The 24933-nt window shown below is 40.3% G+C and overlaps 2 protein-coding genes across 3 annotated transcripts in view; one reads left to right on the top strand and one right to left on the bottom strand.

The window, feature by feature from the left end:
* The window catches only part of ABHD12B (abhydrolase domain containing 12B), a 108567-nt gene extending 103080 nt beyond the window's left edge, over nucleotides 1–5487 (top strand). For both annotated transcript variants that reach the window (XM_037832740.1, XM_037832739.1), the window contains 4 exons: nucleotides 1643–1725; nucleotides 2544–2622; nucleotides 3236–3354; nucleotides 3475–5487. In XM_037832740.1, the coding sequence (XP_037688668.1) occupies nucleotides 1643–1725; nucleotides 2544–2622; nucleotides 3236–3354; nucleotides 3475–3502 (309 nt within the window). In that variant the 3' untranslated portion in view covers nucleotides 3503–5487. The remainder of the gene's footprint in view (nucleotides 1–1642; nucleotides 1726–2543; nucleotides 2623–3235; nucleotides 3355–3474) is intronic.
* Nucleotides 3997–24933, bottom strand: part of PYGL (glycogen phosphorylase L) — a 54549-nt gene continuing 33612 nt past the window's right edge. Inside the window, exons 5-20 of the mRNA XM_037832737.1 lie at nucleotides 23658–23789; nucleotides 19160–19271; nucleotides 18717–18799; nucleotides 15380–15523; nucleotides 15064–15156; nucleotides 14237–14383; nucleotides 13722–13885; nucleotides 12501–12615; nucleotides 11849–11950; nucleotides 11601–11748; nucleotides 11412–11470; nucleotides 11153–11294; nucleotides 9015–9222; nucleotides 7831–7965; nucleotides 6929–6995; nucleotides 3997–4351 (exon numbers count right to left, since the gene is read on the bottom strand). Coding sequence (XP_037688665.1) covers nucleotides 4175–4351; nucleotides 6929–6995; nucleotides 7831–7965; nucleotides 9015–9222; nucleotides 11153–11294; nucleotides 11412–11470; nucleotides 11601–11748; nucleotides 11849–11950; nucleotides 12501–12615; nucleotides 13722–13885; nucleotides 14237–14383; nucleotides 15064–15156; nucleotides 15380–15523; nucleotides 18717–18799; nucleotides 19160–19271; nucleotides 23658–23789 — 2028 coding nt within the window. The 3' untranslated portion in view covers nucleotides 3997–4174. The remainder of the gene's footprint in view (nucleotides 4352–6928; nucleotides 6996–7830; nucleotides 7966–9014; nucleotides 9223–11152; nucleotides 11295–11411; nucleotides 11471–11600; nucleotides 11749–11848; nucleotides 11951–12500; nucleotides 12616–13721; nucleotides 13886–14236; nucleotides 14384–15063; nucleotides 15157–15379; nucleotides 15524–18716; nucleotides 18800–19159; nucleotides 19272–23657; nucleotides 23790–24933) is intronic.

Below are 24933 nucleotides of genomic sequence, written 5' to 3'. Positions count from 1 at the left end.
CATTGCAGCCAACCTTCCACCCTCACCCTCCCACATGCAACAGAGGATTATGTGTAATGCTTTATTGATCTTTCCTCTTTTCAAATCTATTCTGAGGAATAAAACCTGAAACTCAGTCACACTAAGATGAAAATGATAGATAATAGCTTAAAGTGGAAACCAGGAATATCTGCATAATGGATCCAGTCCATCTTTATTAAGTATGTCTTAGGAATTTTTCGAGGTACTGGGGATGCCACAGGGAATAAGAAACTTGTGGTCCTTCCTCTTATGAAGTTTATATACTTGTTACAGAGACAGATGGAAGGCAAGTACATAAAAAGATTTTTAATAGTGAGAAGTGCTATGAAGGAAATAAAATAATATGATAGTGAATGACAGGGTGGAAATAAGGCAAGGTTGAGTAGATGGTTTGCAGAGGTATCATCCGAGCGGACATGGTAAGGAGGCAGCTGTGGGAAAATCTGGAGGTTCCAAGGCAAGGAAAAAGCAAAGGTAATGGCCCCTTGGTGGGAAAAGCTTGGCATCTTCAGGGAGCAGAAGGAAGGGAGCAGACCTGGAGCATGGGGATGTGGGGTGTTAGTGATGGGAGGTGAGGCTGGAGGCGAGGGCAGCAGCCAGAGTCTTTAGGGCCCTCAAGGCCAAGGTGACATGTTTGGGTTTAAGTTCAAGTAAGTGCTTTTGTGGGGTTTTAATGAAATATTAAATTTAATGAGATATTAATGAGATAATTTGTGTTTTAAAACACTCTGGTTTTCCAGAGGGAACTTGATTTTAGGACAGCAGGGAGCTATTCTGGAGGTTGTTAGCGTGGGCCAAGCAAAAAGTGAAGGGTTGGGTGAGTGTGGAGATGGAGAAAAGTAAACGGATTTGGGACATAGTTTGGAGTTAGGGAGTCAAAGTTTGAGAGGAAGGCACTATGTTGGCTCAGGATTTCTGGCCTTTTCTACTCATTTTTAGTTGAAACAGATGGTTTTAGAAATTTTACATGAATTTACCTATTGATTTAACCAAAACCTGGTAAAAGTGGACTTATCTAGCATCCTATTGATTGGAATTTGTCATTAAACAGGAAATTCAGTATGTTTAGAATGATAATTGATGTTTGGGGTCTTGTGATCATTGTTAAAACCTACAATGCTTTTTAAAGCATTGCAATATTAAATTGTGTTTAGCAGAGATTATAGTGTTCACAACCTTTAAAACTGATTATCTATGTATTGCATACTTTCACCAGAATTTTTGACTAATCAGAATATTTTTCCCCAACTACACCAGGTAGTTATGTTCACTGTGGAAGCAATTTTTAGATTATGCATATTATCGCTCCTTTATGACTATGGAGAAACAAGGGCTAACGGTATTATTTGTCTTTTTGAAAAAAGAAAGGAAGGTGGACAACAGATGTTAACAATGATTATCTATGGATGGTGGGTTTATGCGTGACTTGTTTCTTCTTTGTTCCTTTCTGTATTTTCCAAATTTCCTACAGTAATATGAATTATTTTTTAAAACCAGAAACTTTTTTTTCCCAATTCATTATATTTAGAAAGTCACTACTTTGACTCTGGGGAATTATAACAAATGGCATATTATAGCTATAGGGCAAGTTTTAATGTTTATTTTTCTTTTTTAAAAATAGATTTACCGCAAACTTCCAGGATTTTTACGCCTGCTTATGGACGCCTTGAGAAAAGACAGAATAGTCTTCCCTAATGATGAAAAGTAAGCTAGTGTTGAAAAGATATCTATTATTATTATATCTGCAGGATTCTGGGAATAGCTATTGTTTGACTTACTGGATGGGGAGATGAAAACTCTGAATATCATTCTTAGATGGGCACTAGGATTTGGGGGAGGTACCATGAATTTTTAATTCTTGGTATTTTCTTCCTAATTTGTTGGCTTCATCAAGTCAATCCTTTCTCTGAAGACATAAAGGGATTTGTAGATTTAGGGTCTAAAGGAACCTTAAAGGTTCTCTAGTGGTTAGTCCTGTGGGGATCTCTGACCTCTATGCCTTATTCTCCATGTAACCCAAGCCTGCCCACCATCCAGCTGACTTTCCTGACAATAAGTTTAATGATTAGAATTCTCCTCTTGCGGAATTTAAGAAGGCCTGCAAGTATCAGCAGTAATCAGTATCTTTGCTATTTTAGCGCACTTGAGGGATCTGACATTCTTAGGAATAACACTAGGTCACTGTGTCAGGGGTGGATGAATACTGCCAATTGTTTGGGAAAGTCCTTGAGTGGGCAGACATCATTCCTCACGTCAGAGCCATTCTGAGTTGCCAAATGAGAAGGTTGACCAGGAAGTTAACTAAATCTGTTAATTTCATGTCTACCTGTACATTTATGGGGAAAAGCAAATAAATTGCTACAAAGAGTACTTTTTAGTCCTGTGGTAGTTCGTTATTTTGGGGTTTTGAGTTCTTTTCTTTTATAGTTGTTTAATTAAAATGTTCCAGATATTATGAAATAAAGTAGGATAAAGAAGATGAGTTTTCTTGAACTGAAGTCTTTTCTTCTACTTGACCCTAGTGTTAAATTCCTTTCTTCTCCCCTTCTTATCGTACATGGAGAGGATGACAAAACGGTGCCTTTGGAGTTTGGGATAAAGGTAAACCAAGAGCTCAGTGCTGACTGAAACAGAGTATGCTTATTTCATCATTTCTCATCTGTTCAAGTTTTGATTAGAGTCTAAAGGAGGGTCCCTGACATTATAAGGGATTCTCTACACCCCAAAGAGCCTGCTGCCTTGTAGAAGGGAGGTGTATACAGTGAGCATGGGTTTCTCATGCTAATTAGCTCAAAGGAGTGTTTGTGGGAGAGCCTGGTTCCTCTTTGGGGTCTGAGGATCTGAAATTACAGAGAAGGTCCCATGGACTACAGGAACTTCCGTGTAGTCTCCACTGAAGTGGCTCTAGAAATGGAGATGTAGTGGTGGGTTTCGTTTAAACAAATCTGTACTAGTGTGGGTCCATAGGAATTCCTGGTGCCCTGCAGTGAGGTATGTGCAGGGATGGATGAGGTTTTACCAGTATTCCCATCAGCTGTGCAGTATTCAGTTAAACAGCTGTAGACACAGCTAATTGGGGATGTGCAGTGTCGCCATGTCTCCACCTTTATGGGACTATCTCCCCCTTTGGCTGTTTTTGTACCCTTTTAGGACAGTTGGACTGGAAAAACCATGGCTTTGCAACCTTTGGGTCTCTGCTTTCTGTCCCTTGCAGCTCTATGAAACCGCCTACAATGCATACAAGAATAAAGAGAGGGTCAAGATGGTTATCTTTCCTCCTGGCTTCCAGCACAACTTCCTTTGTAAAAGCCCCACATTGCTGATAATGGTGAGGTAAGAGTTGCTTTGTTTAATGTGATTACCTTTCCCTTAAAGGCATATAGGGTTGTTCTAGCTTATTTAGATGATGAGGTGGGGAAAGTATCTGAGCTGATCTAGGTTCCTTTCCTGCAGAGATTTCCTGAGTAAGCAGTGGGCATGAGGCCACGATCCCAGAACAGCAGAAATATTCAATGAAGACTTGATCCAGATTTCACCTGTGATGTATATTTTTTGATGTGAAATTTTACTGGGCTGCTAGGATGAGCTGAAGTCACTGACATTTCTACAAGTCACTTGTCATTTTAGTAAAAGAAAGCCTAGATGCTGGGCAGGAATGGAGGTTCTCATTTAGCCTACCATAGTTTACTTTGTGAAACAAGCTGAAACCTCACTGTGAGGTATGAGAATTTGGTAAAATTTGGATTCCATCTAAAAAACATCCTGGTGATAACTGAATAAGGTGGTTTCTTATTTGGATTTAGCATGTAAGAAAGGTGCATCAATGTAGTTACATCAATTGTATTTTACTTAGTTTAGTTAATTTAAATGACTTTGAAAAGTTCCAAGCAGTTTTTTTATCTTTCTGTTTAGCTTTAGTGGAAGTACTAGCATGCCACCCAATCTGCTATAAAATAGTAAGTTCTGGTAATCATGTAGCCCTTGGAAATTGACTTTTTATTTTGAACCCTTAATATAGTCATAAATTTCCCCCCCCTTTTCCCAGTGATATTAAACTAGATTATTAGTTAAGAAAACAAAATAAAATCAAGGGATGTCATAAAAATGTTCAATTGCAGTTACAAGCTGTTTTTTTCCAGAGACATTTTACAATTCAGTTTCCATTGGCTTTGTTCACCTCATTGCTACATACATTGGATAGGGAAATCTTTAGATCTGAAGGCTCCATGTTCCAGATGTCTCTGGCATATTCCTTAATTGTTCGGTCACTGGAGAATTTCCCCGAAGCAGCTATGTTTTTGAGTACCATCGTGTTCCAGGCCTTTGGGTTCTGTAAAACAACACAACATGTGCTTATAGTGCTCCAGGGCCTGAGTGCCCTGTGAGCTTTAGGACAGGCACATTTCATGGTGAAAATGACAGAGTAAATTTTACTGATTCATAAATACTCTTGTTCAGCAGTTGAGAGCTAGGTAGGGCAGATTCTGCTTTTCTCACATTTAGAGATTTCTTTTAAGAATGAAAAAAAAAAAGGTATTTTCCACTTTAAGAGAAATCATGGATATAAACTTCCTAATTGGTAGCTCCCACTGTGGTTACAGTGTTCTGGCAAGTAGACCATATTTCCCATGCTTTATAATGAATGAAGATACCTCCTTTCTGAACTACAGGAGGAAGGAAGGGACAAACATTAACTGTCTGCCAGGAGCCAGGCTCCATGTCAAGATCTTTACCCTGTGGCTCATGAAGTTTGCAACAGCTATTCAAGAATATTTGCTATCATGCAGGCAAACAATTCAATTGACTTTATTGATCTACTCAGCTTTTCTTTCTTTCTGGAGGTAGATGAACCAGTAAGTTTACACCGAATCCTAAATACTCTATTGAGGTTTCAAAACAGGGTCAATTAAGGATTTACCCCTAATAAAAAAACATCACATTGAAATCTCATAGTTTTTACAAACTCATGACATTGTAAAGAACCTTAAAAGTTTGTTGGAAATGTTCAGGACTTTATTCAAAGACTTGAGCAATGCATGTAAGCATTTAAAAGAAAAACTCACAACTACCACCTTCATTCCTTAAGGTGTGAAACAACCTGAAATTAGTTTATTACTATTTTGGAAACTTAATAAATTGAGAATAAGGACTTCTTCTCCACTTGCTATTTAACTAATTAAATGGATTTTGAACAGGCTGGAAAGACAGTGCTGGACGTGTTTTCTAAGCCTCAACAATACAATGATTGTTAAGAGTAAAAACTGCAGTTACACATTAATCTGTTTTGCACCAATAAACAAGAATGATTGAATCAAATACTGGACTTCTAGATGAGCATCCTTTGGATGTGTGCCATAGTTTTAACAGAGGAGACCCATTTGACATTCACATTCGTCTTTGCTTTTCTTGTTCATACTTCCCTTTCCTGCTGTTTTATTCACAGTTCTTTTCCTTTATAGCCTTTCTACAGACCATGCATTATGCCAAGAGGAAGAGCCTGGCAGTGGCCATTCTCCTTTCCCTGTCTTTGGGTTCTTGGGGCCTGTGTGTGGCTGCTCTGTCCAGTGGTGAGGGAGCAGCTAGTGAGCCGCGCAGCCTCACTCTAGCACTGCCCCATGTTACTTGAACTGACTCTGATCTGTGTGCTGTTGGAGCACTGGGTGTGATTCTACCAGAAGATAAGGGCTACAAAGTGGCACAGGCCTTGAAAGATCTGGGCTAACTGTAGGAACTACTACTCTATCACCTGCCTTGAAAAATGAATAGAATGAAATATGTGAGTGAAGCATGTTTTGGCTACAAGGAGTTACTAACATATCCAAATAGCAGAAGGTAGAGATTGCATACTGATGATATGTTGTTTGATGCCCTTCTAGTTGAAGGGAAAAGATAAATACTACTGGACAAGGGCAAAGCCATATCCAGAAGACTTAAGGGCCTAGAAATGCATCAACCTCAAGAAACCCACCCTGGAGTCTTGGCATAGAGCTGACCAGCCTTTTCACATATTTATAACACACACTGGTAGCCTTTTGATAAAGATGTATAACTGGGGTTACTCGTGCGGTTCTAGCCTTTTTTGGGTAAAGTATTATCTTTCTTGTTCTCTTTTCTTTTAAAAAAATTCAAATAGGAAACCTCCTCTCTTTCTAGATGTTTATATTCTATTCATATAGCCCCACTTAGTGGGTTGTTTAGGAGAGGTATTTATTTTGCAATTTGCAAAGAATAGGGGTCAGTCCTTATTCCAATAAACTGGGACTCAGCTGTCTTAGCAGGTTTTCAAATACAGATGGTGGCCCTACACATTACTGAGTCAGAATCTCTCAGAGAGGGACAGCTGTCTGAACTTTGAAAAAGATCCTTCAGAGATTTTGATGTGCATTTCAGGTTAAGCATCACACCCTTAAACAGGCTCTTTGAGGGAAGGGAGGGAGGGACCTTGAGTGTCTGTTCATGCTGTGTTCTGGCACAGTCCCTGCTATGAAGAAGGCCCTCAGTGCTCTCTGGTGAGTAAATGAGAGGATAAAATACTAAATGGGCTTTACTTCCTTAGCATCCGGAACATGACTGCTACATGGTAAGTGTCCAATAAATATGGTATTATTTGTAATAATTTTACTTATATATAAATAAAAGTAATATTATTTATTGTACTTTGTTATTATATTATATATTATATATATATTATATTATATTATATTATATATTATGTTTTTCGCCACCTCTAAACTTGGGAAAAGTCAAGTTTTTATCCGAACAACCTGGATAAGTTGCCTCACTTGCCTTTTTTGATTTGTTAGTGGGGCACTGCTACTTAGATTTAATAAAAAGTAACAAAAATTTTAATTAACCATAGTAAACTGGTTTCTTTTCTAAATCTTGTCAAGTTAGGATAGGTACTTACCATGTACAGCTCACTGACTTTTTCTTGACACTTGACATAGGCTTCATAGTCGGCAAAGACTTTAAACCTTTTTGGTGTGTGATTGAGGGAAAAACACAATAGAAAGCCTTATTAACAGATACATGCTAAGATTTCATTTAAAATTATCTTTTGATTTCAAATGGAGTCGAGAGGTCACTCTGGTGGACATTCTTATGCACTATATAGATAACACTTTTTAGGTTTTAATGTATTGTAATAGCCAGAAGTAAATACCCTAAACTACCAAACTCCAACCCAGTAGCCTTGACTCTTGAAGATGATTATATAACAATAAAGATTACAGGGGTGACAGTGTGATTGTGAAAACCTTGTGGATCACACTGCCTTTATCCAGTGTATGGATAGATGAGTAGAAAAATGGGGACAAAAACTAAATGAAAAATAGGGTGGGATGGGGGGGATGATTTGGGTGTTCTTTTATTTTTATTTTTTTATTCTTATTCTGATTCTTGTGTAAGGAATATGTTCTAAAATAGGTTGGGGTGATGAATGCACAACTATATGATGGTACTGTGAACAGGTGATTGTATACCATGGATGACTGTATGGTATGTGAATATATCTCAATAAAACTGAATTAAAAAAATTATTTTTTGCTTAATGTCAGGCCTGGCTGCTTTACAAAATTCATTTCCATTCACAGGAATTTTAACCACTCCTCAACTCTCTTATGGGTATTCCTGCACTTGGAATGTTGTCATGTGGATGCACTGGAAAGAGACTATGAATTAGATTTGTACACCTTATTTTTAAACGTCACTGGGTTATCAGAACCCAGATCTATGATAATCTACATGGATGGGTTATGTTGATTTATTTCTCTTCTCCCCAAAGCACCCTGTTTTTTTGTGGGAACTCACCTATCATGATACAATAGCATGTTGACCGTGTCTTTGAAGAGGTTGGGCTGCTTGGGAGAAAAGAAGCCATTGTCAATTTGATCAATGGCCAACCTCAGCTCTGGAAGTGCCTCGTAATATTCTTTTGCCTCATACCTGTGGAGAGGGAGTGATAGGAGAAAGGTTCAGTTTGTGGGTGATTATCAATACACTAGACACTACACTTGCTGTGTATAATGTATGACTTCCAGAAATACTAGCATTTATAGAACTCACAGATTTTAACATGGGTATAAATAATTTTCAGCTAGATCCTAAAAGTTTTTTCCTCTTAAATACTAAGGACAGTGAATAATGAAAATTCTAGCCACAGAGCAATAGCCTAATCTGGTAGAAGACAGCAAGATCCACTTTAAAGCAGACATCATGACTCTTAAACAAGTGCTATGTTAAACAGACCAGTTGCTTTTGGAACCATAAACTCTCAAAATTCGTTGCTATGAGTAATAATTTACTTCCAATGGTCAGGAAGTATATTTGGCCTCCTCTAAATTTTGTAATCTCCACAATGCCTTCAGGCAGCACATTTTATTTTTTGTGTGAACCCAGATTAATAAACCTACCTGGATATTAAGGAAACAAGTGTTTCCAAGTGCTTCCGTAAATCCTTACCTGTTCTCTACCAGAGTTGAGTCTATTTCTTTGAGATATTTTTTAATATTTTTTTATTGTGAAGTATAACATATATACAGAAAAGGGATAACTTTCAAAGTATTATTTAACAAGTAGTTATAGAGCAAATTTCAATGAATGTTATGGGTTACAGATCTTTTGAGATCTTAAAGGAGCACTAGAGAGTGGTTTAAATTACAGGCAAAAACTGCAACTAGAAACTGGTTCATCTTTTGACCAAAGTAAAAATCACAGGTGGAGAAGATGGAATAACTCATTAAGGCTCTGCAGTAGCTAATACCAAGAAGCCATTTCTCCATGTACCTGTACGCAAGCCCCTTTTACTTTTACTTTTTGGGCTTAATTAACCTAATCTGGTGCCACGAAGCTTCCTTGATTTCTCATATGAGATGTTCTGCTGCCATAGCTCATGGGACACAGTCTCAACAGGATTCTGAGTGGGCAGGAAGCCCTCTGAGCTCACACACCCTCCTGGGGGTGACCTGCCCAACAAGGAGGAAATGGTCTCTCACCCCTTTTTGTCCAAAGCAGCCACATCGTCTACCCTCATGCCAAAGATGAACAGGTTCTCTTCCCCAGCTTCCTCTGCCATTTCCACGTTGGCCCCATCCATGGTCCCGATAGTCAGGGCCCCATTCAGCATGAACTTCATATTGCCTGTCCCCGAGGCTTCCGTGCCTGCAGTGGAAATCTGCTCCGACAGATCTGCGGCTGGAATAACTACAAGCACAGCATGTTAAAATTAGTGATTCTAATACCCTAAACTACCAAACTCCAACCCAATACAAGATTTGTTTGTATTGTAACATAGCATGAATCTAGCTAACCTGTTCTGGTTGGTAAAGTGGTATATACAAATTAAAATAAACATTCAAATGGTGTAGAAGGACACATCTTACTCTTTATCCTTGACTAAGGCACTTTTGTCCACTTTCGAAGTCATATTTTGGTGGTTATCTACCTCCACAGTGCTAATAACTATCTGCATATACTATTTGTCCTAGTTTGCTAATGCTGCAGAATGCAAGACACCAGAGATGGATAGGCTTTTATAAAACAGGGGTTTATTTCACTACACAGTTACAGTCTTCAGGCCACAAAGCGTCCAAGGCAACACATCAGCAATCGGGTACCTTCACCGGAGGATGGCCAATGGCGTCTGGAAAACCTCTGCTAGCTAGGAAGGCAGCTGGCTTCTGCTCCAAAGCTCTGGACTCAAAATGGCTTTCTCCCAGGACGTTCCTCTCTAGCAAGCTTGCTCCTCTTCAAAACATCACTCACAACTGCACTGAGTTCCTTCTCTTTGAGTCAGCTCATTTATATGGCTCGATCAAGTCCCACCCTGAATGGGCGGGGCCATGCCTCCATGGGAACATCTCATCAGAATTATCACCCACAGCTGGGTGGGGCACATTCCAAGCAAATCTAACCAGCACCAAAACTTCTGCCCCACAGGACTACAAAGATAATGGCATTTGGGGAACACAACACATTCAAACTGGCACACTATTCCTTCTTGGTCTATAAACTTTAAAAGAGTGTCTACTGACTCTCTACTATAAAATTGACACTCCATTTCTCTTCTCCCCTTTCTTCTTCCTTCCAATGTTTGTTATGGTTTTATTTCTTCTACTTTATAGCTTTATAAAATATATTACCTCTCTTTCTCGAGCCATAAAATTGCAGTCTTTCCAAGTTTGCAATCTGAGGAAATTAGATAATCTGTATCTCTTCCACTTTTCACCCCCCTTCCTCCACTTTCACTGCGAGGAAATAAGCCACGTGCAAATGAGGTGCACCTGGGACCTTTCAGCCTGATTTAAATGCAAATTCATGCTACCTGAAGTCCCCTTTGACTACAAAGGTAAGGATCAACTCTGCTTTGATAGTGTATTTGTGGATTACTTGTATCTTCCTTTGCACCCCCAAGAGCCTTTCTCTCCTCTTTCAGGAATATGCAGTCAGTTCTTAAACAGTAACATCTGAGGACATCAAAACACAGGAAGAGAAAGGTCTCTATCTTTTCAATTTGGAAAGTGGGTGAACACACAGTTGGCATTTTGCATGTGGATGGTGTTCTGTGGGCATGTGATGCAAATAAGCAAAGGCCCTAGTGGTAGAGAGAGGGATGTTGGTATTTTGCCAGTCTGGCTGTCCCCTCTTGGGAGCTCCATGCTTGATCCCAAAGTGCCTATCCAAGGCACATCTAAGCCTCATGCTTTCCCAGCCTGATGTCTGCCCTCATTCCCTGTTACTACATGAACAAAAATGACAGCCCTTCCTCCCACACGGTGACCACAGGAAAGTGTGGGGGCTGGGAATTGGCATTCTGTTGCAAAACTGGGTGGAAACAAAATCTTTCTTCCCTTTCATAGAGGACAGTATGCACTATGCTAAAATCTTAAGGCCACCTTCTCTGGCACCCACCAGCTCTTGCAAATATAATCCTGGGATACTGACTCTGGCACATCAAACTCATTGTCAGGTCACCTTAAAAGTTCTTGGCCTGGGCCTTCCTTCTGTCCAGGAGTGACACCTTCTATCCTAATTTACAAACTCCTTGAGGTCAGCCACCCCATTTTGTGCACTGTGAAATCCTTCCCTAGAATTTGCCCGTATCACCACATGTTTTACAATGAAGGGCACTTACCTTTTTCAGCAAGAGACACTCTGTAGTTCTCCAGGAAGATGACTTTCAACTTGCTTCCAACCATGGGGTCATTGTTCACCACATGTGCCACCGAGGTGATCAGCTTTATGATCATTTTGGCCATGTGATATCCTGGGGCAGCCTTGGGGAAGAAAATCGAACACACTGACCAAGTGCAGCCGTATGAAATGGAAAAATGGTAAGAGAGTAGGGCCACAAATCCCACTCCCCCCATCCCCGTTTAATGGAATCAACTTACTTTGCCGCCAATTATAACTGTTCTGGGTACGAATAACTTTGTAGGGTCTTTCTTAATGCCTGAAAAAGATGGAGAAGTGGATGAAACAGGACTCAGGGACAGCTGGGGTGGCGAGGTCCACACCGAGTCTGCTGCTCCCACTTCCAGGAGCAGGCATCCAGCCTTGTGGGTGGCTACAGGGTAACTCACGGTTGTACATTGTGACGACGTGCAGGCAGTTCAAGAGCTGCCGCTTGTACTCATGGATCCTCTTCACGTGCACATCGAACATGGAGGACGGGTTGATCTTCACTTTGTACTCCTTCTCCAGGAACTGAGAAAACTTCAGCTTGTTCTCCTGTTGAGACAGTGCACAGGCCAGAGCCATTCTGACGTAGGAGAACTGGGTGCTCTATGGGGCAATTGCCCAGGAGGGGCTCCACACCTGGGTGCCTCACCTGCTTCACATTGGCTATTTCCCGGAGGAAGACGTCGTCACCCAGGAAGCTGTGCAGCTTCGTCAGCTGGCTCAAGTCTTTCACGTAATCTTCCCCAATTTTCTTTAAATGTTAAGGGAAGAGGTGACTTCAATTCAGAGGAAGGTAATTGGGCCCAAATGGAACAGTTTCTGTAAGTACGTGGTGAGTGGCTTTCACTCACCTATGATGGTATAGTCCTCATACATTTACCCACAGAAGAGGCTAGATATTCTATGTGGGAAGAACAGTTTTGCTAGCATCTTAAATGTAGTTTCAGTAGTATTAAAGGGTTAAAAACAGGAAACTTACTTAAAAGAGTGTCAGAGAACCCAGGTTCTATTAGTTAGTTATAGGAGCTTTGTTATTGGGGTACCATCTTCTGTGAGTCAGAGAAGTACTGATAGCCAGGACTAGCTACATAATTTGTGGGGCCCTTGTTCAATAATTATTAAGAATTTCAATACGGCAACAGCAGAACATTAAATTGAATGCAGGGCCCCTGTGTGACTGCACAAGTCACACGCTCATGAAACTGGCCCAGCTGCAGACTGTATTTGCAAATCGTAAGCCCAATCCTATGCCTCTTCTGCTCTGGGCCAGCCTGCCCTTACTCTCATGGTTTCCCAGTTACCTCTGCGATTAGCTCCGCAAGCCCCGGGTTGCAGAGTAAGAGCCAGCGCCTTGGAGTGATGCCATTGGTTTTATTCTGAAACTTGTCTGGTTCTAGCTCACTGAAGTCCTTGAATCTAGAGATGGAAGAGACATGTCACTGAATTTGACTGAAATGGCAGGTTCCTATGTACTGGATAAAGTTCAGACTGACATTCAAGAAGCCAAGTTTAGGTTTAGAAAGATTAAATAAGGTGGGGTTGGGGGACAACAACAGCTGTGGCTATCATTCCAAATAGAAATTCATTTGGAATTCCAAGTAATTACAAGAAAAATTCCAAATTTAATCACCTCCATCTGACTTCCTGGCAATGACATACACCAGACTTTTCATCAGAAGAGTTCTTTTGGTTCTTAAGTCTGGAGACAGATGGCTCAGAGAGGAAGGTGTTATTTTACTTATTTTTTAAGGGGAGTGTGCTGGTTTGGATATATTATGTCCCCCAAAAAGCCATGTTCTTTAATGCAATCTTGTGGGGGCAGATTTATTAGTCTTTTGATTGAGTGTTTCCATGGAGATGTGACCCACTCAACTGTGGGTGAGGACTCTAATTATGTTATTGCCATGGAGGTGTGGCCACCCATAAAGGGTGGGTCTTGATTAGTTCACTGGAGTATTTAAGAGAGAAGCTAAGAGCCGGCACAGACCCAGATGCTTCCTGACATTTGGAGATGCCTGGAGATGTGGACAGAAGGACGCTTGGAGATGGTAAGCTAAGAGATGAAGCCCCAAGTTTGCCCTGGAGAAGCTAAGAGGGGATTCCCAGATGCTTAGAAAGAAAGCCACTGGAATCAGAAGCCGAAAGCAACACAACCTGGGAGCACAGGACCAGCAAACACCAGCCACATGCCTTCCCAGCCAACAGAGGTGTTCCGGACGCCATCGGCCTTTCTTTAGCGAAGGTATCCTCTTGTTGATGCCTTAGTTTGCACACTTTTATGGCCTTAGGATTGTAAATTCGTAACCAAATAAACCCCTTTTATAAAAGCCAATCCATTTCTGGTATTTTGCATAACGGCAGCATTAGCAAACGGGAACAGGGAGGCGTCTTTAAAGAGAAGATGATACTCCTAAACTTTTTGCCTGCAAGCACCTTCATCCCCAGATAGAGCCCTGGGTTGGCCTGCATTGCTCCAGTAATGTCTTAGTGTTAGACCCAAAGCGACAGTGGCAGAAACTCACACTTTAGTCTTCACAATGTCTGAGTGAATTTTGGCCACACCGTTCACAGCATGGGATCCCACGATGCAGAGGTGGGCCATGTTGATCCTTTTGCACCCTTCCTCTTCTATCAGCGACATCCTTCTCAGGCGGTCCACGTCTTTAGGAAACAAGGCCACGATCCTCTAGCCAAAGGAACAGAAAAGTCCTGCTGGTCACTTGGGTTTAAAGCAACACTGGGTAACACTGTTCACTTCCCCAGCAAAATCTTTGATGGAGCAAATATAAAACGTCAATCCCACAGAGAGGGGCCGATTTAGCCATAAGGTGATGCCCTCCCTTCTTATCCTAGCCCTTTTAAAAAGATGTTGTTAACAGAGCCCCATTACAACTTGGTACTTTTATGTATCAATGACTGGAAGATGTCTGGACTTCAAGTCTGCAAAGGTGAACACTGTAGCCACCCTTAACATCCCGAGGCCTTATTCTCAGGAGAGGTAAGCATAAAGGGTAAGAGATCTCCCCAACTGACTTACATCTAAGTGCTTCTGATTTATCTCATAAATGATTTGCAAATGTCGAGGAAGCAAGGCCTCCACCAGCTCCACTGGCCAGCGCTCCAGGGCTTCGGGGAGCACCGTGTGGTTGGTGTATGCGAAGGTCTTCTGGGTGATCTCCCACGCCTGTGGGAAAGGGCCGGGTTAGTGCTTCCCCCATGCCCAGTCACTCAGGGCCAAACATTTCCTGGGCATCTGCCCCACTTGCAAGGGGACAATTCTTGTGTCTGCAGCTAGAACATACTTGATTCCATACAGTTCCTGAATGGTGCAGACAATGGAAATGTGCTTTTGGCACACATGCAAAAAGCTATTTGTAAAGCTATCTGATAAAGACAGATAGGATTCTAATAAGCTTTTTCTACCCTCCTAACATGTCATTTATGTTTTAAACAAAGTTTGAGGAATAAAAACTTAATGTTCTGAGAAGGTACAAAGAAATGTTTTAAAAAGTGACATCCAGAGCTGTGTCTGCACTTTCAATGAGCCGTATTCTAAGGTTAAGGACTTAATTTAGTCTCCTTTTAGATAGAAAAATGGTAAATGTAATATAAATGTAACATAAACCTTTTTAATACAGCTGCTGACCTGTGTCCCTGCAAGAAGCATATTTATTTTTTAACTGAACTCTCCCTATAAAGCATTAAGAAAGGAGAAATGTCAGCATCAGGGAAAAATTTACCTTTAACTGTTGGAATTTAGCAATGGTAACTTGTTTTGAAAAACTGAAAAGGGAGCCTTTGGTAAAATCCCTCAGCCAAAGATACTGTGGTCAATTAAAGAAGAAGCAGCCAAATTGTCCAGACCTTAGACCAGGGCAATTTTTCAATATCCACAAAAATCCGCATCAGCTCAGGAATGGCGAGTGCAGGGTGAGTGTCATTCAGCTGGATGGCCACCTGTGCAGGGAAAACACATCAACATAGAGGTGACCGATGGCCCAGGAAGTGGCTTTCTTGCCCTCACATGTACCCGAGTAAAACAAATTGCGCACCTTCTACAAAGCACTTTAAGCACAGTATTCTGACTCAACTCTTTTAGCACTGAGAGAGAGAAGTAAATCAGAAAGGCAAGTCTGGGTCCCTCCGTGGTCCCTGCCTGCGTTCCTAGCTGAAAACTTGCCTGATCGGGAAGTGCATCGAATGCAGTCTCAGCACCATCACTGGAGCCAAACTTGGAGGCTTTGAAACGTCGGATGACATCTTGCAAGGTAGCAGCCACCACAAAGTACTCCTGCTTCAATCTTAGCACCTGCCCTTCAAAAAACTTTAAGAGAGAGAGAGAGAATGAGAATGGTTCACATTTGTTAGGCACGGCAAAACATGTCTGGTGTCTCCTGCCTGGGGAACTTCATCGCTAACGCTCACTGGACATCTGGTGCAAGGTGGAGATTGAATGACAAGCACTAGCATTTGCTCCTTCCTGAAACCCCATTCAGACCTCAGCAAAAGGATTTTAAAAAGTCATACATATAAAGGATAAAGAGAATGGGAGAGGAGACAATGGCAACAACTTTTTAAAAGCTGAAAAACGGATGAGTGGTAATTGACCCAGGAAACTCAGATGCTGAATCCTGACCTGGTAGTGGAAAAGCCAAAAAGACAACTCAGTTTATATACGAAGCCCCCAAAGGCTCAGGAATTGGCAGCACCAGGTGCCTTTGGAAGTAGGGGCGAAACTATGATAAAGGTTAGTTGAGAGTCTAAGAAGCTATAGGCCACAGATTTTATCTCCAATTCTCTCAGCTGAGCAAATTCCTTCCCCTTCTCAGGTAGAAGCAAAGGTTTATTCTCTAAATGTAGGAAAATGGGGTCTTTAGACTTGGGGATAGCAGGCACAGTCGAAGGCAAAGGTACCATCCCATCCTAAAATGGGGGGGGGGGAGTTAAATTCAAAGTTTACATATAGAAGGTTGAGACTCCTGACCTCTTTCTCCCAAATTTCAGAACACAGGCAGCTAATACTAATTACAGCAGGAAAAAAGCTGCAAGAGTCTTCTCTGGGGAGTTCAGTCAGTCCAAAAGGAAAGGCCTAAAGATACTGACATCAAGAGAGTCACCAGGAAATGACCCACCGGATTACCATATACTGAAGCTCAAACTGACAAACCCACCAAAGTATACAGAGCTTCCAAAAAGCCTTTGGGTAGTCGTTTCTTAAATTTTAAGGGGCAGCCTAGGATCATCAGAAATCTAAGAAAATCAAAAGAAAGAGGTCAAAACAATGAACAAATAAAAAAAAGAAAAAAAAAAAAACAGGAACAAATTAGATAAAGTATATTACATTAAAAACTATTAATATCCTTAGATACTGGAGAAGATATTGCAGTCAAGAAGCAAGAATGAGACACTTAAACAAAAAAGAGTTAACTAGAGGAAAAAAAAGATGACTTGGAAATTAAAAATGATAGGCAAAATGAAAAACCCAGTAGAAGAATTGGAAGAGAGTGTTGTGATCTCCCAGAAAGTAGAGCAAGAAGACAAAGAGATGGTAAATAGGAGAAAAACAGGTAAGAAAACTAGTGAACCAGTAGAGAACGTTCAGCATCTGAAAATAGTAGAAGAAAGCAGAGGAAAATGGAGCTGTTGAAAGACATTTCTCAGAACTAAAATCCCATGTTCCCAAACTGAAAGGGCTGGCTAAGTATCAGACACAATAGATGGAAACAAACCCACACCAAAGTGCACCATGGAAAAATTTCAGTAGACTGGAGATGGGAGGAGGTGGAGGTGGGGGGAGGGACCTTGTCAGTTGCTCTAAGTGATTATTTCTGAGCAAAGTTAGGTTTGGTCCTTACTGAAGATGAGGATGAATTTCAAGCCCCTTCCAGTTAAATGATACAACAGGCCTGGGCTTGGTTAAGCAGGATGGCCCCAGACTTGGAAGGATTCTTCCTTTAGTTGACCATTAAATAGAACAAATTTTTTTCTTGGGCTAGACATTTCCCAGGAGAAAAAATAAAGCCTATCATGAGGTCCCTGAAAATGCTGCCGCAAATCAACTTAATCTTCCTTTCTCTTTAGAAACTGTGGCTTAACACCTAGTTGACATCTGATAAGGATCATTTATGTCCTGATCCCCAAGACTGTTTCTGTTTTTGTAGAGCAGCATACTAAATTTGGTTGCTCCTGAGATTATTTTTAAAATATTACAGTTTCAAGAAAATTATTTTACCCCTAGAAAAGACAGTGTTAGGTATTTTTTAAGCTAACCAGGAATCCATAGCAGTCATCTCAGATCCAGTTTTATGAGTTTTTTTTTTTTTTTAAAAACTAAGCTATTTTTTTAGAATAAAATTAGGATAACTATCTGTAAGAAAAAGTTTAAAGGTATGAATAAGAGGCATAAGAAACAGGTGTTTGCTCCCAGGTCTCCAGGTCCTAGCTGAGGACAAGAAGAGCCCAGAAGGAGAGGAGGAGGCCATGCAGGACTAAAGTAATAATATTCTTTCATCGGTTGTAACATAGGTACAACTGCAAAGTATTAATAATGCAAAGTATTAATAATGCAGAGTATTAATAATGGTTGGGGTATATGAGAACTCTATTTTCTGCATGATTTTTCTGTAAACCTAAAACTTCTTTAATAAAAAAAGTATTAAAAAAAGAAAAATATGGCAGAAAAGGAAAGAAGCATCTCAGAAACTGAGTTACTGCCATGAGCCATTCTCAACACAGAGATTATCTGTTTCTTTCTATTCAAAACTCAACATTTCTACATCCTAACACCATCTTAGCAATCAGCACAAAATGCATCATGTACTCCAATCCACAGAGTAAAATTAATCAAGGAAATGGGAAGTAGTTAGAACCAGAGGCCATATAAATATACAGTATTTAAAACTCAATGTAGATGGGGAAAATTAGGAGTATGTTTTATTACAAAATCCTTATTAGAATTCAAATGGTGTCAGGGATGACTTCATTATTTTGTTCAAACACCAAAGAAAAGCTGCTAAATTCCATAGGCGTTATGGTATGTTGGGAAAAAATGGTGTGTCCTTAGGGAAGCTCTTTTAATCCTTCTGAATCTCAGTTTCCTCATCTTTAAAATGGAGACACCACCCCAACCTCAGAGGGCTATCGTGAGGACATAGGCCTGATATGGCTGGTGGTCAAAAAATGCCATGCAGTGAAATATCTGTTTGGGAAAGAAGTTGTACTTCATCTTTTACATCCAGGTTTTGTTTTGAAATATACCTGCAGAGCCTCCTTTGTAGTGATTTAATGATTAGGTCACTACTCAAGGGCAAATAAGCTTGATTTCATGACTTGTGCAAATTTGTTTCCTTACATGGCTGGGAGGGGAAATCTAGCCAATTCAGGAAGAAATATGGAGCTCAGCCCATGTGTGAAGAAAAAGAATCATTATGAAATATGTGCTTTATAGGGCTACTGCATATGCTATTCTGAGATAAGGGCCTTCTGTTTCCACTGAAAAGCCAAGCTTGATCACTCACATTATCATTGGGGTAGAGGACCCGGGAGATGTTCTCGGCCAGGTTTCGGTCCAGCACGGCTTGAATGTAGTCTCCCAAGTTAACTGAGGGGAATGTTAGAAAAACAAATAAACAAACAAGCCAGCCATCGCCATTGGAAGCCCTCTGATCTCACCTGATGCTTGCTGTGTATCATGTGGAATTCCTACAATTTCTAAAAATCTGAAAGGACTTCACCAAGCCTTCATGCTTGCAACACATGGGATTCTAAGAGGGCCAGACTGAAGGAGTACTCAGAACTTGCTCCATAAAATGCCAGCTTAGTCACTGAAGAGTTCAGATCAGAAACTCAGGGCTTGTCTCTCAAGCTCAATTTGGTTCTAACTAGTGATCAACAAGATACACATACACACACACACACACACACACACACACACACGAACCAGAGCCCACGCTACACTCACAGTCTCTGAGGTTGAAGTCATTTGGTGCCCGAGCAGACCAGAGGCGCATGGTGTTGACAGTGTTATTCATATATCCAGGCACGGGGGTATCATATGGCAGAGCCAGCACCACCTGTGGGATGAAAGAGAAGCAGCTGCTCAATGTTTTCCACATATGATAATGCAGACTGAATAACAGGCTGGGAGACAGGCAACTAGAATTCTGTTCTCAGCTTTATCACCAGCTCAAACAAAGTGAGGCCTAACCCTAGAAGAGGATCTAAGGGCTGGAGACGCTATCAGAGGCCACCCCTGCTGGAGACCCCCACACCCAATCTGTCCAGGCTCTCTGATTTTCATGTTGACTTCCCTGTGCCCCTTGCCCTGAAATAGATGCAATGAATACAATGCTGTGGTATTAGTATTAGAAAAAGTTTGTCTTTCTGAACATGACTCTAGGACAAATGTGAACTGTACACATTTAAAAAAATGGCAATCAGGATAAGTGTTTGTGTAGGTTATTCAATGATCTGATTTCAATGATCTGATTTCAAAGATGGTGACAATCAGTGGAACAGGAAATTTATGAAGATAAAACCCTTCATATGATGTTTAAAATGCTATGCTAGATTTTTAGCATTTTAGATTTAGTTGCATAAAGAGATATTTTAGTGAATTTTTAGTGATCTAAATATTTAGTAATATTTAGTGACAATTCACTTGATAGCTGGGATGGAGCTAAGAGGTGAGCTTTGAGAAAATCAAGCTCAATCTTTGTGACAGTCATTGAAATAGAGAAAAAAATGAAGGCAAACTGTATTTCACAGTGAATTTAAAATTTATGTGAGTAATCAGTCATTTCTATTACCTGCTTCATCAGAGTCAGGCTCTAAGGAAGGAGAATGATGGAATAAGTGAATTGGAACAATACTACAGATCATTTAGTGCAACCGACTCACTTTGGAGATGAGGGGCTGATGCCAAGAGAGAAGTGACTTGCCCAAGGTCACTGTCAGTGGCAGGGTTGAGAACTAGATGCAAATGTCTTTAATTCGGTCTGATGAATTACAACTGAATGAAGCATTATAGCCCCTATCAATCATATTTATTCAGGCATACTTTCGTGATCAACATCACCTCAGGGTAATAAATCACCTTTGTTTGAATATTCTTCACTGGGAAATAAAGATCTTTGGAGATTTTTAAAGCAAGTGGTGATCAGTGACTTTTACAGAGTGGGGGTTCACATGAGATTTGTCCTTCAGACCCTCAAAGTGCAATTGAGGCAGCCAGCAAGTGTATAGCTCAAATCTTCCTTCAGAAAGCTTCAGAGAGAACTTGTTGTGAGGAGTGTGTAATTAGCTGACAGCCTCCAGATGCCACCTTGGATCTAAAGCCAAGGCCATGTTCTCTGTCTGAGATGCTCCGAGGCACTGAGTAAGCATGGTGGGAACGCTAGACCCAGGATTCCTCTAATGGGCAGTCTTCAGTCTCAGGCTCCATCAGCCTGGCTGAGACTTGCTCAGGGCTGCACTGCTCTCTGAAGCTCTTCCTACCCAATGCTCCTTCCTTCCCCCTCTCCTTTCACAGAGGTCAGACCCACATCACAGTCTGCAGCCTTCCCACCTCCTCCTGCTCCTTCTCGTCTTTATCTTTCACAGGCATTGTGTCACTTGCATTTTTAATTCTTTCTTGGTGTCTGCTTTCTGGAGGACCCAAACTGACACAATAATGAAATGATAGCTCAGTTTACTGAAGTACTGGAAGCTGCATGCATAAGCATGACTGACTTCACGCTCATTGACCTCACTAGCTACCAACCTGGGACTGATTCAGGGAATGGCTTCAATACATGAAGTCCTGTATAGCTTGGGTCAGCTCACTTTGTATTACCTCTGCCCCATAACTTTGCCTTTATGTGCAGAGAAAAATGTTCTCTCTCCAATTGAATTTTTGGGTACACTATGAAAATATTTAGAGATGCTTTGTAAATACAAGTTCACTCAGCAGTGGCATCCACAGTCTAAGCAGAATGCTTCCAGGATTGATTATGTAAACTGCATACTTTTAAATAGATCAGAAGCCACTGACGAAGTTTTAGCCACTGATGCTAGTTTACCATCAAACATATGAGTGAATTCTTTGGGTATATTAAAGATTGATTTGTTTGCGGCTCTCCTGATGATTTTGTAACCATGTGCAATTTAGATTGTGACTTACTGTTTAACCAAAATTAAAAGAAAAGAAACTTATCTTTCAATTACAGTATTATTTTACTTCTTATACTATAATCCTTTAATTATCTATTTCAGCTTCTAGTCTATTATTTCACAAGGTGAATACATTCACGTAGAGATAGGAAAACAGTTTTTAAAAAAGTCTTATTTTTATGAGCTGTAAATAGCTCTATTTGGATTAGCAAAATAAACCTCAAATTTTAAAAAATTAGCTAAAGCATACATCTTGGTTCTTAGTGTAAAATGAAGCATTTATTCATGGAGAATAATCCACAAACCAACTGTGTTTATTATTAAGATACTGACTTTCACTCCACATTTTGATAGATAAGAGCATCATTTACTTGGACTTTACCATTTCTTTTAAGTTTTTAAACAGTGACCAATGATGGATCTTTTGCAGCCGGAGGTCATACTTATTAAAACAAGTATCTCAAGTAGGGCCTTTGATGATTAAGCAGTGGAGTCAAGTGGTTAATAGGGGTTATTTATCAGGAAGCATGAAAAGAGCAAAGCACAAATCACCTCTGGGGAGGATGCTTAAAAGTGAACTGCTTAGTGAATCTAGTGGCAGAATAAGTACATGCCAATGAAGTATGTTCACACCCACTTAGATTGACACCACCATTATTTCTCCAGTATGATTCAGCACAAGATAATGGAACAAGTTTTGTAATATTTTGCATTATTTTTCTTGACTTCACAATGAATAAGAACTTTGGTAAACCACTGAGTAAATGTTTCAGTATTAAAATATTTACCCTGGTTACAGCCATTGTGGAAAAGTTTGGCAGTTCCTCAGAAAGTTAAATATAGAATTACCATATGACCCAGCAATTCCCCTTCTGTGTATATACTCAAAGAATTGAAAGCAGATACTCAGCTATTTGCACATTGATGTTCATAGTGGCATTACTAACAATTGCCAAAAGATGGAGCAGCCTAAGTGTCCATCAACAGAGGAATGGAGAAGCAAAATGTGGCATATACATGCAAAGGGATTTTATGCAGCCATGAAAAGGAATGGATTTTTGATTTATGCAACAGCATGGATGAACCTTGAAGGCTTTGTGTTGAGTGAAATAAGCCAGACACAAAAAAGGACAAATATTGTATGGTTATCACTGATATGCAACTTAGAATAAGCAAATTCATAGAGTCAGAAACTAGAATACAGGTTGCAAGGGGCTGGGGAGGGCTAGGGAAGGAGGAGTTGATGCTGCTTAATTGGTAGGGACTTTCTGTTTGGGGTAAAGGAAAAATTTTGGTAATGGACAATGGTGAGAGTTGCACAACATTGTGAATGTAATTAATACCACTGTATTATATATCTGAATGTGGTTAAAGGGGGAAATGTTAGGTTGTATATATGTTACTAAAATAAAAACTTAAAAAAGATAGATTGCACTGAGGCTTGTTATAACAAAAGTTATTATTAAGAAAAAAGCTAAGTATACTATACGAGATAAACGAAATAAATTTAAAAGGAATTTTTCTATTTTAAATCTATGTGAGAGTTAAAAATAACCAGAACTCCTTACACAATGATACTCTTATTGCTTTCACTATGCAACTGTGTTGGTCAGTTTTTTTTAAAAAAGGATATCAACATACAATTATTCAGTAAGAACCAAACAGCATAATATAAGTGACATAATATAAGTAAACTTAGTTGCAAGTTTAAAGACAGTATCTGATTTGCTCTTATATGCTGCATGCATTCAGCCCCTAAACTATAGATGGATATTCTCATAGATATAAGCAGCCTAATATCTCAGCTTTCTGTATTCCACATAAAAGAATTTCAGTTGGATGACTATAAAACAGAAATAGTTATTTCTGAACTCTAAGAAATAAAATTATTTGTGAAATCTAAATTAAGACAATGTAATAATAAAAAATTATCCTGGAGAAGTTGTAAGTAAATGTGTGTATGGTAGTGGAGTGAGGAATGACACTTAAAGTTATTCAGTTTTGGTATCAAGAATGTATATAAAACTAGGGAGCTAAGCATGCTGGATATTACAGAACTGATTAATCTCACATGAAGTTGGCAAGAAAAATTACCTTTGGAAAATCACTTCTTTCTTTGCTTCAGCCCCCTTGTCTTCAAAATAAATGGGTTGCATTAACAGGAGCAATAGATTTATTTATAAACAAACTCTATTATTCAATACACAACATATTATACATAGTACGATACACTCAGTACACGATGTATTCAGTGTACTATATGTTGATCTATACTATAGAAATACACATCACGAGGACACTCTGAATACCTGGGTGTCGACCCACTTGGCCCCGGTCGCGGTGTGTTCCACTCTTCCATAGAAGTGCACAGGCAGCATGAACTCAGGGCGGGCCTTCTCCCAGGGGTTCCCATGCCTAAGCCAATCATCTGCCTCTTCCACCTGCAAAAAGGACATGGCTTGGAATTTATTTTCCAGGAGGTGTGGACCTAATCCTTCAATTATATCAAATAAATGTATCTTTAACTGAATCAACTCAAGAACACCATTTTGGGGAGAGGGAGAAGATGGTGGCATAGAGAGGAGTAGAAGTTAGTTAGTCTTCCCAGAGCAACTAGTTAAAAACCAGGAACGACTAGTAAAAGATCTGGAATAACTGCTAGGAGACAACTGTGACTGTCCACACACCATCCAACAATCTGGATTGGGAGAAATGCCCGAGATTGCAGCATAAAGTCTGCAAGTAAAAACTGTGAACCCGAGCCGAGAGCCCCTCCCTCATGGCAGCCTGAACTGCAAAGCCTCACTGTGATAGAGAGCGCACTCTCTGAACAAGCGAATATACCTCAGCTCAGCTCCAACTGGGGTTTTAATTAACAAATGTTAGCTGCTCAATACCAACTACGAATCCCCAACAAGCAGACAGAGGCTTTTGGTGATGACTGACCTTGGAGGGTCAGGGGACATATCTGTGTTAGGACAAGGCGCCCAAAGAATTGGGTGCTTCCTCTGGCCGACGGGTGAATCTGGGGTGAATCTGGGGGCTGTAGACTGACCCTGAAAGGGGGCTTTCTGTCCCTTTCTCTCTCTCTCAACCTGGGCGGCTCAGTGGAGAAAGCTTCAGCTGTTTTCAGCTCTGCAGTAGAAAAACCCTCACCCTGGGGGAAAACAGCCATGGGCCACACTTCTTTACACTAGTCTGGAGTGACAGGCTGACAGGCACCACCTGCTGGGCAGAAAAGCACAGGGTGTGTCAACTCTCTATGACACACCATCAGGGAAACCAGATACTGAATATGTCTTCCTTCTGGGACTTGAGCCTGTCCTCATCTGAAAAACTTGATTGGGGTGGCCAAGGAGGCCAGACGCCTAGACAACAGAAAACTACAACCTACACTAAGAAAACAAAGTTATGGCCCAGTCAAAGAAACAAACTTACATTTCAACTGAGATACGGGAATTTAAATAACTAATGCTAAATCAATTCAAAAGTTTAGGGAAAATATAGCAAAAGAGATAAAGGCTATAAGGAAAACATTGAGCGTACATAAGGCAGAAATTGAAAGTTCGAAAAAACTGGCAGAAT

This window comes from Choloepus didactylus, chromosome 4 (genome assembly GCF_015220235.1).
Source record: "Choloepus didactylus isolate mChoDid1 chromosome 4, mChoDid1.pri, whole genome shotgun sequence".
NCBI classification, from domain to species: Eukaryota; Metazoa; Chordata; class Mammalia; order Pilosa; family Megalonychidae; genus Choloepus; species Choloepus didactylus.
This window is presented reverse-complemented; position numbering and strand designations above follow the sequence as displayed.